Source organism: Chinchilla lanigera, unplaced genomic scaffold, assembly GCF_000276665.1.
Source record: "Chinchilla lanigera isolate Chin_1 unplaced genomic scaffold, ChiLan1.0 scaffold00036, whole genome shotgun sequence".
Lineage (NCBI taxonomy): Eukaryota > Metazoa > Chordata > Mammalia > Rodentia > Chinchillidae > Chinchilla > Chinchilla lanigera.
This window is the reverse complement of record NW_004955437.1, coordinates 845,485-858,620: the sequence shown is the minus strand read 5'-3', so window position 1 is coordinate 858,620 and position 13,136 is coordinate 845,485. Positions and strand designations below refer to the sequence as shown.

Sequence of the window (13,136 nt, the reverse complement as noted above, 5' to 3'; positions counted from 1 at the left end):
AAATAAAATATAAAAATAAAAACGTAACTTTGGGTATTTAAGCCCATAAAAGTCAATTGCTAATAGAAATGCAACATACACTTCCTCAACCCATAGGGAAAAATTTTTTTAATGAAGAAAACTTTACCAATCCAAAAGAAAGCAAGAAAAAATGAGAAAGCAAATAAAAAGTAAATTGTGAAAATCTGAGAAGCAGCTACAGATGCCACTGTGGGCAGTACCAAAAACACTGACTCAGCTGATGTCAAGAGAAAAAAAGAAAAAGCTGAGGAGCAGAAAAAAATCTAACTACTATATGTCATTTAATACAATACAATACAATACAGAGTAATAGGGTAAACTCTGATTTAAAAATTGATGTAATAAGAAAAGACTTAGAAAACTTTTAATTTTTCTATCTCCCTGCAAAAAATAAGAAAAATTAGCTAATGTCCATCAACAAGAAATATACCTAAAGTAAGGTGACACACTGAAAATGAAGCTTATATCACACCAGGTAATTAACAAAAGCTGACTATAATTATGCAAATAGTAAAACAAAAAGGAACAAAAAATTGTATTCCATATTCTTCTATTCCACAGAAGAAATTTTTAATAAAGATGATGTAATAGCCATGACTTTACAGCATAAAAATATATAAAACTAGCTGGGCATGGGGGCCCACAACTGTAATCAAAGGATGTGAAAGGCTGAGCTGAGAAGATCTCAAGTTCAAGACCAGCCAGTGCATCATATCTTAAAAAAAAAAAAAAAAAAAGCACAGAAGAAATCAGTATGTTTATAATTAAGTAGGAAAATTTTTATACTTCCTTTCTCAGAAAACTAATAGATAAAATAGACAAAAATTAGTAAGGCTGCAAAGGCCTTAATACAATTTTAAGAAGCTTGATCGAACAAATATACCCCGAACATTCCACCCCAGGAGCACACATAGCAAATGTATTAATCTGACAACCAACTGCCCCATCTGGTGAAAGTTTCAATTGCAAAATATATTTTTAACAAAATATAAGCAAATTTTCTGAGTACAAGGCAGAAAAATTAGGAATCATAATAATACATTAAGAAAGTTAAAAGAATGCCTCCAAATAACCCACAGGACACAAAGGGTATTATGAGAAAAATTACAGACTATAAACAAATGAGAACAAAATCATTTTTATCAAAGCACTTAGGATACAGCTAAAATATCACTTAAAAATTAGTACAATAATTACTTATTAAAATTATTACTTAGAAATTTTTATAGTAAATGGCTTTAACACAAAGTGAAAGCATCATATAGACATATTTTACTTAGAAATAAGTATAAATTTCTTAAACAAACATTGCAAATCTAAGCCAATACTGTACTTATTTTTTAATACCTCATGACCACAAAAGAAATGACAGAAAAATCTATCAATAAATTCACTAGGCTCACAAGTAAAAGGAGAAAATCTATATGATAATCTTTAGAGAAAAATTTAGAAGACAGCATGGATTCATAACCAAAACTCTTATTAACAAGAAATATAACCTAATTAAGGAATAGATGAGGACTTCCTTAAATATTAACACTCAAGTCTAAGTTGAGACAAGAAAAAATGAAGAAAAAGATTCAAAAGAAGGGATAAATTTTTCATATTATCAGACTATGATTATCTGCACACAAAATCAAAAAATAAGTAAAGAGACTATTAAGTTTGATGAGGTCAGCAAAATTGCTGGTTACACTAGCAAACAAAACTCATCAACTATTCTTTTATTCCAACAATAAAATTTAGAAAATATAATTTGAAAATAAAATTAAACCATTTACTAAAGCAGCAAAGCTTACAAATCTCCTAGGACAAAAACCTTTACAAATGTATTGCTTTATATAGAGAACATTATAAACATAAGAGCAAGTTAACACAACTTCACCTGAGCATTTAGCATTACACATGACAATGACAGAAACCCTGTGTCCTGAGATAAACAATGCTGAGGATGGGAAAACGAAGCTGGGGAAATGAAGAGAAAAACAGAAAGTTAGGGAAGGAGCAAGAAAGGGAGAGAAGGAAAGACAGACAGCAGGCCTTATGTGTTCTTAAACCGCTCAGCGGTCTGGTTAGCACTGGAACCTAAAATAAAACATTCATCCATTTGCTCCAAATTGCTACCTAATGAAAACAATTTTTTTTAAAATGGAAACTGATTTTTCAATGTTGATGTCTTAGTTACTTTTCTCATTTCTCAGACAAAATATCTGATGCCCAAAACTAAGGAGAGAAACGTGTCTTTAGCTCACAGTTTGTAGAGGTTTCAGTCCATAATCATCTGGCTCCAAGGCAGGGTTGCACATGGCAGAGGGCAACAGTTCACTGTGGCAGAAGACAGCAAAAGCAACAAGGGAGCTTACTAGTGTCTTTCTGTCCTTTTTAACCAATCAGTGGACCAATTTTAGTAATCACACCCCCCTAATTTCAGCATCACACTCTAAATTCAATCACTCTGCAAAAGCCCCATCTAAGACTGCACGAGGCTTTGGCGGGACAGCTACACTCAGCCAGCACTACGACTAAAGGAGGAAAGGGAACACAAGGGCCATTTCTCAGTGGTCAACTTGGCTCCAGTTTTTAACAATGCCTTTGAAAAACTTAAGATCTGAATAAATGGAGAGAGAAGCCAGATTCAAAGACAGGAAATTTCAACAATTATAAAAATGTCAATTCTCCTCCAATTTTTTCAAAATTAATATTCAACTAAAAATCAAATAAGAGTTTTCACAACTGTTGAAAAAGCAATACGATTCTTTTGGAAGAGAAAAGATCCAAGAAAAGACACCATTTCTATAACATAAAAGTTCAAGAAGGGAGGCTCATCCTTTTGCACTATGTTTGACTACCAACTTGTTTAAAACTATAGCATTGAATGAATGTGATGTCAATCCAGGAATGACCAAATCAAAGACAGAATTAAAACCCAGAGATAAATCTTTCTTATATGACAACACTGATCCCAGACCAAATGGATAATTCAATAAATACTCTTAGAACTATCTTTATATTTAACAACATCTAGGCAAATTAAATACCTAAACATAAATTCTATCACTACCAGAAGAAAAATTTAGGACAAGATAGTTGTAGCTCTAAAATAACAAAGAGGCTTTCATTTAAATGATCTATAAAACATGAAACATAAATGTTGGCTAACTAAAATTCTAAATTTTGTGGTGGAGCATGCCTGTAATCCCAGCACTTGAGAGGCTGATGCAGGAGGGTCACTGCAAGTTCGAGGCCAGCCTGCACTACAAAGTGAGATCAAGGCCAGGCTGAGCTGCATAGTGAGACCCTGTCTCAAAAAAAATAAAATTCAAAACTTCTTACTGATGAAACACTCTACTATCAAGATTAATAGACAAGACACAAACAGACAAAAAATATTTCCTAGGCATAAAACTAACAGTGTCATCAATACTAAAAATATAAATAAAATGCCATAATCAGTTAGAAAAGGAAAAGATATAAATGAGTTAAGTATAAAGATAAGCAGCTCACAATTACAAGGATACTGTCACAAGTTCAAGCCAAGACTGGGCAAATTAGTGACTTAGTGAAATCTTGTCTCAATTTTTAAATTTTTTTTTTTTTTTTTTTGGTACTGGGAATTGAACTCAGGACCTTGTGCTTGCCAGCCAGGCACTTGGGCCACTGAGCTATATCCCCAGCCCAATTTTTAAAATTTAGAAAAGGGGCTGAAGATAAATCTCAGTGTGAAGACCCTGGGTCTAATCCCCAATGCTGAAAAAAAGTAAGGGTAAGAATACTGAATTCCTAATAAAATATGAGAAAAGTTGCTAGATCTCATTAATGACCAAAGAATGCAATGTAAAAATTAAATACTTCTTTTCTCAAAATAATTGGCAATATGTCTTGCCTGACAGGATCAGGTATCTATGCAATTATGGGGTGAAGTGAGAACTTGCATTCTCAGCAATTGTTAGTATTCAGCTAAGCATACACAGACCCAGTGAATTCCACTTCCAGGCATAAACCCTAGAGAAAAGTCTTACATATATATACACAAGAAAACACGTGTAAGGGTCTTTTGACACTTTTTAAACAATAAAAAATCAGCAACACTTAAGCAGTTTAAAATGGACTAACTACATGTGTCTATGTGTATATAACTGAGGAAAAAAATCTCAAACCATGGTGCGGATAGTGTGGACTGAAGCAAGACAGATGCAAAAACATACTTGCAGGTACAAAATATCAAAAGATGACACGTAAAAGGAAAAATATTTAAACCAAATACATGGATTTAGAGTCCACATAAATGTTAAGGCACTTTTTAAAAAAGTACTGGGCACACAGTGATGTCATAATAGTGGTTGTCTCCCAAAAGCAAGTGGAAGGGAATGATCCCGGGATTGCTGGTTCAGAGGGATTCCAGCCAGCTCTTTTTTTTTTAGGAAGCCAGTTTTTTATTTTTTAATCAGCCAGCTCTTAAAAGAAAAATTGGGAGCAAATGTGGCAAATGTTATAGACAATAAACCTTGATGCTGGGGATATGATTCTCTGAATATTTTTTAGTTTCTCAAAATAAAAATAAAAGAATTGGGAATGTAGCTCAGTCACAGAGCGCTTGTGCTGGGTGCACAAAGTTTGACCCCCAGCACTGTAAAAATAAATACATATACATATATATACATACATACATACCTACATACCGTGAAACCCTAAGGAGACAGGTCATCATGGCCAATTTGGTCCCTCTGCAAAAGACCAGCCCTTCTTGCAGTGTGTCCTGTCCTCTAACTATTTCTGAGAATTTCTAAGAGAGAAACTACAGATCTTTGCCCACTAGTTCATCAAAACAAACCTTCTCTATGCTCTTACTATCGTCTCTATAACAGGAAAAGTTTTCTAGCTTAATAACCTTAGATATTTTTAGGAATTTGGCTCTTTTAAATAAATCTAATAGAGGTTAGGTGATAGTTTAATTTTAGTTAATTTTTTAGTTGTGTTTGGTTTGATTGACCCTCAATATGGTAATGTCTATTGCTCTTGTTTGGAGAGTTTGGGGAAAATCATCTATAAACATACTATGCACAATTGGCTTAGACCTGTGAATTATATAACCAGGTGCATGTAAGATTAGGGAGCAGGAGGAACTGTCCTGTTCACCGTCTATGAGGCTGTATGAAGGAACCCCACTTACTTCCAGGGCTGAAGCCCTACAGCTCTCAATCATGCAAAATCACTACCCCTTAAAGTACCTTCTTGGTACTGGATTCCATGAGGAATGAGGGTTTCATACCCCATAACGATGCTCATCACTTCAGCATCAAAATAGCGCAACTTGAGTTGAGTATTGTAACATATCACAATAAAATTGATGCTTAGTCATCTATGGTGAAGAACACACACTTACACACCTATGAAACTTTTTAACATTTATGCAACCAAATTCAGACTTGGAAAACTTCTAATAACTTTGAAAGTGTTACTTCTAGTCTCATTGAGTTTTCAAATTCTTACAGCTAAGTTCTGGCAGGGTTTGGCACAAAACACCATAAGATCACCCCTTCCTCCAGGGATCTCTTGTCCATCTTCCCACACTCCCTGTCTTCCTGCGCCCTAAGGTCTGTTTCATTCACAAGGCATAAAATCTTCCTGACAAGTGTGTGAGAACAGGAAAAGGGCTGGTCGCAGTAAAGAGAATTTCTTCATTGATTCAGCCAACATTTATTAATTACCCGCTCTCACAAAAAAAAACAAACCAAGTATGGAGTTTGACAAAGAAAATGTAGGTAGCACTTGCCCTCAGAAAAGGAAGCGTCAACCTGGGCAAATCCAGTGAGAATGGTAAGGACTGCAGAGATCAAGAATGTGGGTGCGGGATGGGAGACAAAAATGACGAAGGAAGACCAAGAAAGTGATCAACTAAAATAAGTGGGGACAAAATATATTTCCTGAGTGAACTCAGAGACCCTCATGGGAGAGGCTCCTTCACTAGCCCCGGACTCTTCCTTCTGTAACCTTCCCAAAGCAAAGCAATCTCTGTGTAAATCCCTTCTTCTCACTTAGTGCTTCACTTTCATCCTAGAAATGGCATCAGTGAAAGACTATTTCTCTCTCATTAGACAACCACACTAATTTGTTTCTCTTTTTTTTATTGAAGCAAAACCTGAGAAGTCTGCAAGTAAGTTCCATGTTTCTCTCCATTTTATCATTATCATTGATTTCTTACGGTGTCTACATAGTCCTTTTTGGACTGTGTGTAGTGTGAGTAACCACAGCCTAACATTTTATGAGGTATGATTGCAAAATACAGCAAATGCTTACATTTTCTAAATTATTACATTAAAATACACACTGGCACCAATCCTCAACATGCACCCCCTCGCTTCAAACGGACATCCTCTTGACACTTTCTCAAGCAGTTCTGAAAGTCCTCTTGCGTAAGTATCTTTAGTCACACTCTCATAGCTGCCTCCATGTCTTGAATCAATTCGAACCTTTACCTGAAGTCATTCCAACCTTGGGAAAGAGCCAGAAATTGCTCAGTCCCAGATCCATCAAATAAGACGGGTGAGGACACACCATAATGTCTTTACAAACCTTACATCCCATTGACTGGTACCCGGCAGCAGCATTTTCTATCTTTCTGGTGATACCTCACAAAGACATGAAAGAGGACTTCTAGACCTGCTTCAAAAAGTTGCAAGAGAAGATAATAATACGTAATACAACAACCATTGTTAATGTCCTATCACCTTGTCTGAAATTCTGTATTTCTTTTATTGTTTTTGTGTTGTTTTGTTTATGTCTGTGTGTTTGTTAATATGTTTTCATTCTTATTAAAATTTAAAAAGTTCCAGGAATGATAGGATGTGTTCAAAGCACAAGCGAGTATTTTGAGGGGGATTAACGCCAATGTATCTTCTACTGTAATAATTTTGATCATATTTTGATCAGCCCTTGTATTCCTCTTTGGTTTACTAATTTGTCGGCATTCCTCACTGTCTAGCTTCCAATTTCCTTATTCGTATTTCCAGTAGCTTGCTCCCTTTTCAGTTATCAAAGGCCATTGGTTGCTATAATGTAAATTGGAGGCTACACTTAAAATTGCTTAGTATTTAATGTGGTGCTATGATAACAAATATTTACCAGATTCTTTACAATGGGCCAAGCACTGCATCAGGGCTTACATATGCACGTACATTACATCAGATAAGTATTAATTCCTATTAGACAAAAAAAGGAAGCTGTACAGTTAAGTAATTTTCCCAGGAGCTCACAATTACAAATACCAGGACTACCTACATTACTCTGCTATCAAGCAGTGCCTCCTTCCAGGAAATGAGGAGAAATATGGTCACCCAGCCATAGGTATTTATACTTATGGAAGAAAAAGAGAAACTTTTCTAAAATTAACCTTAAAAAAAAAATAATCTGAAGTAATTTGCAGTCAAGTCAATGCAATGCTGGCAAGGAATAAACACAATATTCCAAACAAGTAAAGGAAGAGAGAGGAATAAGAAAGCAGTGTAATAAAGTGACATAAAATCATATCAACGGGGTTGGAGATGTGGCTTAGTGGTAGAGCTCTTCCTTTGCATGCACAAGGCCCTGGGTTCAATTCCCAGCACCACGAAGAAAAAAAATCTTATCAATGAATTTTAATACTTTGAATCAGCAGAGATAAATCAAAAAGAGAAAATATTTCCTCCCAGTCATTTCATTCATCCTCTTTTTCCAAAGGCATCAAAATTAAGAAAACCTGAACAGAATAATCTGAAGAAATTTATTCTTTCACTGTAGTTGACTGACTCTAAAGAGAGTTCAATGGTCTGTCAAAGTTCTATTTCTAAAACTTCCCATAAACAGTTTGAGAAATAACTTTGTTCTTCATTTAGAAATCTCTCGTTCATCTATGTACTTGATTTCTTTTTCACAGAAAAACAAGAGCCAAGTAAGTCCAATATTTATTTGTAAATCTGGAGTTAGTTCTTGTACAAATTATATACTATTCTAAGCATGTACGACCTAGACATGCAAGTTTGTCAATCTACTTTTTATACTGGACAACTTCCTGTTAAGTTACTGATAAATATTTAGAAAGCAAAAATCTCTACAGATAACAAATCAAATAATAGGGGCTGGGGATTTAGCTCAGCGGCAAAGCGCCTGCCTGGCAAGTGCAAGGTCATGAGTTCGGTTCCCGGTACTGGAGAAAAACCAAAAAAAAAAAAAAAAAATCAAATAATGAGCTACCTAAAGATGACCTGAAATCAATGGATGATACTTTTGGACATTTTTTTAAATTATTTCATTTTTAATTGACACATAATATATAATTATTTATGGAGTACAAGGTGATAATTTGATATGTATATACAATGTGTAGTAATCAAATCAAAGTAATTAGCATTCTCATCTCTTTAAACAATTATCATTTCTTTGAGTTTCAAGCATACAAGTTCCTCTCTAGTTCTCTGTAAAATATATAATGAGTTGTTGTACACTATAGTTGCCCTCTAGAACACTAGAACTTATTTGTCCTATTTTGAACATTTTTCACAAATTATCACCAATGGAAAAAATGTTAGGTGTTATTTTTATTATTAGAATTTATGTCTGATTTTGGTAGAAAAGGCAAAAAGTAGGAGATGGCAAAAATCAAATTAAATCAGCAAAGTTAAATTAATTAAAATCTCCTTCATTTAAAAAAAAATTTTTTGGATGTAACTAGAGACCATACTGAAAAGTGAAATAAACCAGACTAACATGTGTAAACATCATATTGTCTCCCTAGTGTAAGAAACTGAAAGAGTAAATAAGATCCAAAAGGTATAATAGACAATGTGAAAGGGAAAGAAACTGCTCAACAAAGACAGAACACCTGGGAATGGGGGAAAGGAGAAAAGAAGAAACACACACACACAAGACAGCTAAGATAACTGTACTACTAATTTCTATTAGTGCACTGAAAGGAACAGTTAGTGCTTATATTGTTTGATCAATTTTGCATGTCTGTATCTGGTAATCTGAGCAACTGCTTTGACGATAACGATGCTCAATATAATAACCGTGGTTAATTTCCTATCTTCTTGTATTGAAAGTCTGTATGTTTTTATTGTTTTTTTATTCTCTTTAAAATACAAAAGGAAACTATAATCAATACACAAAAAAAGAAGATAATTATACTATTAATTTATCTTAGTTCTTTGAAAAGGTTTGTGCTAATAGCATTTAAAGAATTTTTCGTGCCTTATCTTGTACGCTGAGTAACTACTTTGAAGATAACAATAGGCAATATATTAACTACTGCTATCCTATCATTTTGTTTTGAAATTTTTTCCATAATTAAAAAATAAAGTTAAAAAAAGTTATTTAGGGCCTACCATGTGCCAGGCAGTGGGCATATGGCAAGGACCAAGACAAAAAAAGATTCTGCCCTTCCCAAGTTTACATATGAATTTAAATATTACTGACATATTTCACATCAAGCATGGTTAAGGAAAATAGAAGGGGAAGTACCTCATTCCTCCTATTCTGGAATTAGCACTCCTAAATGTGAAAAATATGTTCTAGAACTACTTAAAAATGTTTTTTTCTATCCTCATTCACTGGAAGGCATTAACAAAATGCATATTGTCTCACTTTAATGATACTTGCAATTCTCAGAAACCTCCTTTACGTCTGATGCTTAAGCCACATGCTCATTGTGGGACTTTGCTGAATGTGGCTGTTCCCATTTTAACAGCAGAACTGACACTTATATTTCTCATACCCACTTCCACTTAGCAGAATTCTGTCAGAACACTTACGATTTCATTGAAAGAATAGACCACGAAGATTAATGGGAAAATAAACATGATAATTTTTTTCCTTGTAAGTTAAAATGTTTTGCTAGAAGCAAACAAAACTTTACATAATTAGCAAGACTAATGCAATGATAAAATAGTGGAGGGAGGTAGGAAGCAAAGGCTACTGCGCTAGAACTGCCCATGTTTATTTATCTCCGTGTTTATTTATCTTTATACACAGTTGACTTGACTCTTTCCCTTTGGTTACTAAGTACCTAAAAGTGAAACAGACAAACACTTGAGGGTGAAATCAAAAAATCTCTTGAATTGGCTCTACTGATTTTTAAACAAAAAGAGTATTTTTAATTAAATATATGATAGAAATGACAGAGAAAAGTAGAAAACTCATGCAAAATTAAGCAACAAGTGACAAGAGGGAAAAATGAAAGCAAAAGATAAGGGAAAGGAGGTTTTTCTATTTCTGTGGTATTTCATTTTCCAAGAGAAGTTAATGATAAAAGGATGACAACTCATCTTTTCTTCCTCTTCCAAAATGACTCTAGTGCTGGGAAAAGACTAAAATAATATAAAAGGCTTGGAGCTTGCACTTCCTTCTTAATCCCAGAAATTTCCTATCTGAAAAAAAAAAAGCAGTTAAGAATTCTACTATCATTGTCAATTCTGTATTTAGTGTCAACCCATATTAATAATTTGTATTTGGATTTTAGCACATGTAGCAGTACCTATCAGTAAGTTCCTTTTCTTTTCATAAATCTGGTAAAAATTGGGATCCCAAAATGAGGAAAAGTTTTCCTAACTCCTACCTAAATTCCATTTAGTGTTTCTGTTTATAAATATCCTCTCCTTTGCTTAGCAATCTGCTGACTTACTACTTTCTGGAAAGAATAAACAGTTGATTAGGAAAATAAGCAGAAAAGATGCATTTTATTTTCTTCAAAATTCTCTAATAGCTTTCAACAACAAATAAAATGTTCCACACTGCCAAAAGGAAAGATATAAAGAACATACCAAAGAGGAATAAAAGCAGACAGATTAAGTGTGATTAAAAGAGCAATTAATTGCAACTAGCATTCACGTTCAAAATTGTTTGAGTTCTTTGCAGTAAACCTTCCTACTAGGTAAAACAGAAAAATATATTCTATAGCCAGTCACACGGGGAATGTTTCTTTAAGAAATGCTAATTCCCCTTATTTCATTATAAATATTTTGGGAGGGGGAGGTTTTGTATCTTCCAAGATCTCTTTATTAACCCCTTGGAAAGAGCAAGGACTGAAACTATGTTCTTGATCCAAAATGTCTGCTAATACATTTTTGTTTCATGTTGTTTTGCCAGTAACTCCAATACCAATTGGTAAGTTATCGTTCATCTATTTCTTAATCCTTTACAAAATTTTCCCTGAAGTAAAGTATTTTACATGGACATTTTCCAACCCCGTTTGCTTCCCTGGTATCTAGTACCCCCATAAGTACTTATGAATTTTAAAACAATAAGCACAATGATTAGCAATAAACAATTGTATATAATCAAGAATAAAGGACAGAAAAATTCAGACTGATGTATTTTTCACTTGATGAAGGGGAAATCTTATGTACAATTACATACAATTAGTGCTAGAAATGTTTGGGCAAAACAATTATACTTTCATATATTATTGACCCCATTTAAGTTAACATAACCCTTTCAGAAAACAAATGTGCAGTATGTTACTGTACACATAAGAAATACAGTACACTCCATTTTTAGAGATGTGCTCTAAAGAAAAAATTCTAAATATGGGATGAAACTATTTACATAATGTTAACTGTCAAAACGAGCAAAGATGGATTATGACAGTTAGGAAAGGAATCAACCAGAGATCTACGTTCAAATCCCAGCCAAAACACCAAATATGTGACTTTGGGCAAATTATTTAATCTTTCCAAACATTTAATTTACATTTTCCCTTTGAGGTATTACCCTACTCACATCCTTCTAAATCTGTTGTCATTCCCTTCCCTCCACTTTACTGGAATAACTGATTAACTTACTCATAAATTGGTATCAAACGTAAATTCTTACAAGAAGAGGGAAAAATGGAGGAGAACAAGTGCTGATGACAATTTAAACATTTTATCAATAACAAATCAAGGCACAGGGAAAATCTGAAGATAAGGAGAGAGGGACAGTGGAAGACAAGTCTCACAGCCAAAAGACAGAAAGCAGGAAAATCATAAAATCTAAATTTGAATGTGGAACCACCAAATTCTTTCCTCTTACGGTATTTCCACAGTCTGCTTTAGCACACTTTCTAGTGGAGCTTTTTCAAAAGAAATACTTCACCAGTGAAAACAGGATTTTGCCTTTCCCCCCAATTTTCTAAGACTCATGTGTGTACAAACACGCTTTTCCCCTCCTACCTGTCTCTCTTAGAATAGACTTAAACTTTTCTTGTTACAATTATTGGAGGTGATAACCTCTCCAACTCTATCGGAAAGACAGGCTCTATACTCTTTTCAAAGCAAAATCCCCAGAAAGGGTCTACTTTTATTTGTTTTGATACAGGATTTGGAAATACCTTTTATTAGTTTAGTCCTTTATCTGGTCATCATAAAGAAATTCTTCTAAATTGGCGCTGCTATTCAAGGACTTCATGTGTTGTGAAGCAGCTGGGAATATTTTATCAGATGATAAAACTTTAGTCCGTTCTATTATTTTTAGGAGCATTAGCATTAACAAATTCCTGTTTAATGACTTTGGTTTAGTGAGATTTTCTGATAAATTCATCCATCTTTCAGCAGTTTTCCATAGTCCTTCCACCCACACACAAGGCCAGCCATTTTTATCAAATGATTATATTTCAACCTTTTCTTAAATGAGCTATGAGAAAAGAATAAATTTTAACTAATTGTAAAGTTTGTACAGCAACTATTACCTCATAATTCATAGACAGTGCTTATTCATAATTATATGAAATTAATGTTTGATCCTGAAACTAATATTTAAAAATTCCTAATACTACCATCCTCCACCACTCTGGTTACCTAGTTTTTGTGAAGTTGGGATATACTAATTTTCTGTTCTCTAGGCTTAGTTTAATGTACAAAAACAATAGGAGAGTTAACCTATCATATTTTATTACAGCTTCTTTCTTAGGAAAAAGAGTGGCTGACTGAAGATTTCTTTTTCTGTCTTACTATGAAAGAATACGAGTAGAAACTGAATTTTTGGCAGCTTGAACTTTGTGTCGTATTGATACTGTAGTTCTTTTCAAACCCCAGCAACGCGTTGCCTGACCGACCGTTCTGCTGTTGTCTGCCTCCCCAGACGGCTCAGGCCCTATGCTGTAACTG

The 13,136-nt window shown here is 34.1% G+C and overlaps 1 protein-coding gene across 4 annotated transcripts in view; it reads left to right on the top strand.

The window, feature by feature from the left end:
• Window positions 1-13,136, top strand: part of LOC102007696 (chromosome unknown open reading frame, human C6orf10) — an 85,022-nt gene that overhangs the window by 56,579 nt on the left and 15,307 nt on the right. For all 4 annotated transcript variants that reach the window (XM_013516717.1, XM_013516716.1, XM_013516715.1 and 1 more), the window contains 4 exons: window positions 6,155-6,175; window positions 7,934-7,948; window positions 10,514-10,534; window positions 11,140-11,157. In XM_013516717.1, coding sequence (XP_013372171.1) covers window positions 6,155-6,175; window positions 7,934-7,948; window positions 10,514-10,534; window positions 11,140-11,157 — 75 coding nt within the window. The remainder of the gene's footprint in view (window positions 1-6,154; window positions 6,176-7,933; window positions 7,949-10,513; window positions 10,535-11,139; window positions 11,158-13,136) is intronic.